General features: G+C 35.9%; 2 protein-coding genes across 4 annotated transcripts in view; one reads left to right on the top strand and one right to left on the bottom strand.

The window, feature by feature from the left end:
• Nucleotides 1–1,934: 1,934 nt before the first annotated feature.
• Nucleotides 1,935–3,082, bottom strand: LOC111696662 (uncharacterized; the record flags this gene model as incomplete). Its single annotated transcript, XM_023466349.1, is given in 1 exon segment — nt 1,935–3,082. A coding segment is annotated over 1 exon segment (1,050 nt), but the record flags the coding sequence as incomplete, so codon positions are not given.
• A 929-nt stretch (nt 3,083–4,011) lies between these two features.
• LOC111696657 (transcription factor E2F3) overlaps nt 4,012–5,425 on the top strand; it is an 11,201-nt gene continuing 9,787 nt past the window's right edge. For 2 of the 3 annotated variants that reach the window (XM_023466336.1, XM_023466335.1), the window contains exon 1: nt 4,013–4,110. The gene's annotated coding sequence lies outside the window, so the exon portion shown is untranslated. Of the gene's footprint in view, nt 4,111–5,425 lie in introns of all 3 variants that reach the window. The other variant, XM_023466334.1, reaches the window with a different exon arrangement.

Below are 5,425 nucleotides of genomic sequence, written 5' to 3'. Positions count from 1 at the left end.
TTTTTTTTTACTAACCAAATAAAACCTTTTGGAACAATATTTGTCTGAGGCAAGATTTTCTGATAGAACTTGTTTCAGGTCTTTTGCATACAGACTACAGAGTGTCCCACGAAACATGACAGTTGGTAAATAGTTTTTAATTTCGTCTTCCATACACTGTATTAGATATCAAATGCTTTATGCAATTTATTTCGTTTAGAAAATCTTTCGCTCAAATATATTTTACTTTGAAAAGAATTTTAATATAAAATTACCCCTATATAATATTTTTTAAATTGTATTTGGTATTATAACAACTTAAAAAATTATGGAAGAAGACATTCTAAACTATTTACCAACTGTCATATTTCGTGGGACACCCTGTATATTGATATATACAGAGCGTCTCATATCTTATTAGATGATTTCCAAGCTTTAAAACCAAAATAAACATATAATACTCGAAAAACCTACAGGGGCGGATACAGAATTTAAGTGAGGGGGGCAAGATTTTTTAGGAACAAAAAAATGAATAATTAGGAACAAAAAATCGTGCCGCAGGCGAAATTTTTTTTTGACTTAAAAGACTCAAAAAGAGTCAAAATTAATGACTAAAGACTAAAAAAAAACTAGATTTTTAAATTTTAGGAACAAAATTAAAGGATTAGAAAAGGAATTTAGAAACAATTAAAAGATTGTTCAGGAATTAGGAACAAAATTAAAGGATTAGGACAGGGATTTAAGAACAATAAACGGATTGTTTTGGAATTAGGAACAAAAAAATAGGATTAGGACAAAGATTTAAGGTGGGTCGGACACATGAACAGGAACAATAATAGGAACATTAGCAATTTAAGAACAAACAGAAATTACTAGTTATACTTAAATGCATGCAAATTAGGAACAATATTATTATTATTCAAATCTTTTTATTGATCAAAAGTACAAAAACATCAAATAACATTTATGTATATATATATCAAAGATATGTACATTTTGATTTTAATATTTTACATGGAGCATCTGTTTATTTATGTGGAAATCTTAGAGATTTGGTAAATGACACAATTTTCATTTTTATTTTGAAGTTAAGTAAATTCAGTAATGACAGTAAAATGGGCTAACAATATTTAATGAGGGCTCGTAGCGATATGCTTTCACTTTTCAGTTCAAATAAAGACCAATTGCAACAAAAGCAGAATCTTAGACGGTGATCCGAAAAAATATAAAACAACAACACGAGATGCGAATAACGTACATGAATAAAGAAAAAGTAGGAACAATAAAAACAAATAAGGCGATACACCATTAAGTATCCAATGGGGTCTCGTTTTGAAGTGTTAACGAGATGTGGTTTAAACATGAGCATTAATGATAGACTGTAGAACTATGAAAAAAATGCTTACAATGTACATTTTAAGGTTTTAGTCTAAAGTAAAGTACAAGTAGAAAGGATCAGAAGCAGAAACTGTGACGGGGGTCAGAAGGAATTGCCAAAAATACAAAAATTGGAAAAATAAAATGGTTAGGCGATTCACCATTAAGTAACAGTATTATCTTGTTTTAAATTGTTGGCGAAATGTGTTTGAAACAAGGTAGATTAATTATGCGAGGACTAGTTGCATGAGATCCATGGATTACATAATCTGCTATTAGTATTTTACAGAAACATAAGATAGACTATTGTTAAGGACTAGTGAGAGGATATTTACTAGTTGTAGTGTTTAAAAGTCTCAAATCTAAGATCTTACAGTTCAAATGTTGGATTCAATTGATGGATTAAAGTATTCGAGGCCTTAATATTTAAAATTCTAAAGCTTTTCAATTTGATAATTGGTGTAGTTTGAATTTTCAGCTTTAAAATTGAATTCTTAGAATTCTCATTTGACCAGTTTTTAAGGAGAATAATTCTGACACCTTATTAAAAACATAAAAAATGTTTAAGGAAAACTAGAACGGCGTTTCACTAAATTAATTGAAAACAAAAATATAAATAAACATAACAAAAGGCGCTTCACCGCAATATTAGAATGTGCATGATAGAACTGCAGCTTTAACGCATAACCTGTGTAAACTTGCACTTCTTGGAAGAGCTGGACTCCTGCTCTAGTTTACGTTTCTCGATTTCAAGGCCTTTAACCTTTGAGTCAGCACTGCACTTAATCAGATCATAGAGTACCATGAAGTACTTGATGGCCGCTCTGCCCATCCTTAGACGGGATTTATTATCAAGGTGGACCATCTCTTCATAGACTTCTTCTCTCCATTGTGGGGCTCTGTATCCGATCATATTTTCCATTCTGTTCCTCGGACCATAGACATCTGGATCAGCATGAACAGTTTTCATACCCCAAGTATGATATGTCGGAGCATTGTATGATCCCCGAGGAATGCTGTGAACAGTGTTAACCTTATCCCTGTTCAACTCTCTAATAAAGTCAGTCATCTTACTCAGGGTATCAAACCGATTTGCCTCAACTTGTCTCTGTTCAGTCGGTAGTGCTGAGATCTTAGGAGGGTAGGGAACTGTAGCAGCAGCAAACGTACATTCTACTATGCCTCCGCAGGATCTCTTAAGCAAGGTCACGTCTCTCTTAAAGTTGGTCAGGTCCCTCTTGATCTTGTCTAGAGATCTTCCCCTCATGACATCGTTTAGCCCGCCAACAAGCAGAACATCAACTGGTCTGTAGCTGTTCTTAAATTCGGCCATGAAGGCATGGTGTAGCATTTTGATGGTTGCACCAGGAATACCGATTATATCAACATGAATATCGCCACCTGGATATCTCTTCTTCGATCCTTGCCAGTTGTTGAGGATGCTGGAGGTCACAAGTACTGGATGCCTTACTCCGGTCTTATGAGAGTGAGGAGTAGTTTTGCAAGTTGTGCAGTTGTATTCCGCCCATCTCAGGGGGGCAGAGTACATTCTTATAAACTTGGAAGAATTATGTCTGTGACGGACTACTTTATCTCCAGGTACCATGGAAGATGGATATTCTGAGCATATACTGCAGTAGTATTCGTCCTTCCTGTGCTTGACCCTGAGACTTATGTGGTTAGGTTTCTTGGATTGAATGAATGAACTTAGCTCATTAGATTTACGAATTAGGAACAATATTACAAATTTGATAAATGAGTATTGATTAAGGAACATTACTAGATATGAACAATATTATAACTTAAGTTTCTTACAAATTTCTAATTCTAAATTTATCGTTAACAATAACATTTATCAAATTGGGAACATTTTTTGCCTCGAAATCTNCCCCCCCCTTGTATCCGCCCCTGAAAACCTAGCATTTTCTGAATGCAAATTTTTATATTAGCTTTATTGAATTTTTTAAAATGATTCATTCTTCTTAAATCTGATTACTCCCAGAAATCGTTATTTAAAGCCATTGGCGATCCAATATGATGTGGGACACCCTGTAATATTTTTTTTATAATATTTATAACAAATAATATATGAATAAAAAATTCAATTCGTTAAATTTTGCAGAAACATTGCCTTAGTTTCAATATTTTTTCCATACAATCATAAATCAGTCGTGAGTATAATATCAAAATTATCAACATTTTCTGGTATCCAGTATTGTAATTGAGCTAAAAATTTAATTATCAAAATTTTCTGTGTTCCCTTCAAAACATAAAATTCAAGCTAAAAATTCTATGCCGGGGGGACTCTTCCCCCATTCAACCCCCCGCCTCGTACACGCGTTTCACTCGATGATCCTGGGCCCTTACTTAAACACCACCCTTGGAAAAATCCTTACTATGAGCCTGAATGAGCCCAAATCAATTGCCAATTATATTATTGCAATTTATGAAGCCCTACTACCAGGGATCTTATTACTTGAATAAATGTTCCAATACTCATCTGTGGATGATATGAAGGAAGAATATTTAAATGTCGTCATTGCAGAGGAAAATTAAAGACGATTTCCCTTCTACAATTTGCCGCGGCAATGGTGACGTCAGGACAGCCCGCCAAAACCTGTCGTACCCTTGTTTGGAAGCGTTGCAACCGGTTTGGTTTGGATAGTACATGTAAACTTTGACAGGTCTCGAAATGTATTTTAAGTGATTTCTAATTAATCCAGATAGTTTTGTTTTAAGTTAAAATATCGTAAGGTGAGAACCTCGTGAATAAATTTGTGATCAATATCCATAAATTTACATTTTATAAAGTGTAAATTTAGTTCAGATAGATCGGTCGGGTCCATCCTAGTATACGATTTTTGGACCCCGGCCCCACTCTTATCAATTTTGCACATGATCACTAACTATAACTTATTTTAAGTTCTGTCTTATTTTAGACTTAGGTCAGGTTGATACAACAATTTCTGGGCCGAACGCTGCGGCTAGGGGGCCGGGGTCTGTCATAGTATACGATTTTTGGACCCCCCCCTCCTATCAATTTTGTACATGACCATTTCTTTTTCAGCAAATTTATTATTATTTATTTTTTTTATTTAGGGTTAGGTTAGGTTAAGATACTTTCTGGGCCGAGCGCTGCGGCTAGGACGGGCTAGGGGGCCGAGCGCTGCGGCCACGGGTTAGGTTAGTTAAGACACTTTCTGGGCCGAGCGCTGCGGCTAGGATGGGCTAGGGGGCCGAGCGCTGCGGCCACGGGTTAGGTTAGTTAAGACACTTTCTGGGCCGAGCGCTGCGGCTAGGATGGGCTAGGGGGCCGAGCGCTGCGGCTAGTTCAGGTTAGGGGGCCGGGCGCCGCGGCCACATGAACAATTACATCCATGTTTTTCATATAAGATCTTGGTATAAAATTGATAGGAGGGAGGGGGTCCAAATTTCGTTTATTAGGGTAATTACCGATGAATCTTTAGGAAGCGTTATTGCTGTTACGTTTACATTTACCCTCATCAATCCTTAAATTTTGCTCAGCTGTATTGATGGAGGTGTACAAAGGGGTTGTTAATGAGGGCTCACCTCCCTTGGACTGGATCTGTGAAATCTGGGTAATTTCCTGAAGAAATATTTTTAGACCGCCCCCCATTCTATCATTTTTTCACATGCATATCATATGTATCACACAGTTGGAATTGGTCACGTGGCCGCAGCGCCCGGACCCCTAACCTGTCCTAGCCGCGGCGCTCGGCCCTGAAATTGTCTTATCCTGACCTTAAAATAAAACTCTCTTTCAAGCTTTTTATTGAAACAATAAAGGTACAGATCTGAGAAAATTGTGTAATAATGATAAAAAACGCACGAATATTCATTTATATATATATATATACAAAGATGCTTCTCGCAAATTACTCTCTAATTTAAGGTATGGAATTTAAACTAGTAAATACTTGACAACTCTGAGATCTGGAATAAGATCCTACATGAAATGAAAAAGGACCTCTCTTTTTGAATATAATATAAAATAAAACAACAAATAATAATTTTACTAGAAATAAGTTCGATGGAGGGGGGGGGGGGG

Source organism: Eurytemora carolleeae, unplaced genomic scaffold (assembly GCF_000591075.1).
Source record: "Eurytemora carolleeae unplaced genomic scaffold, Eaff_2.0 scaffold256, whole genome shotgun sequence".
NCBI classification, from domain to species: domain Eukaryota; kingdom Metazoa; phylum Arthropoda; class Copepoda; order Calanoida; family Temoridae; genus Eurytemora; species Eurytemora carolleeae.
The sequence above is the reverse complement of the archived record's forward strand: the minus strand, read 5'-3'. Positions and strand labels throughout refer to the sequence as shown.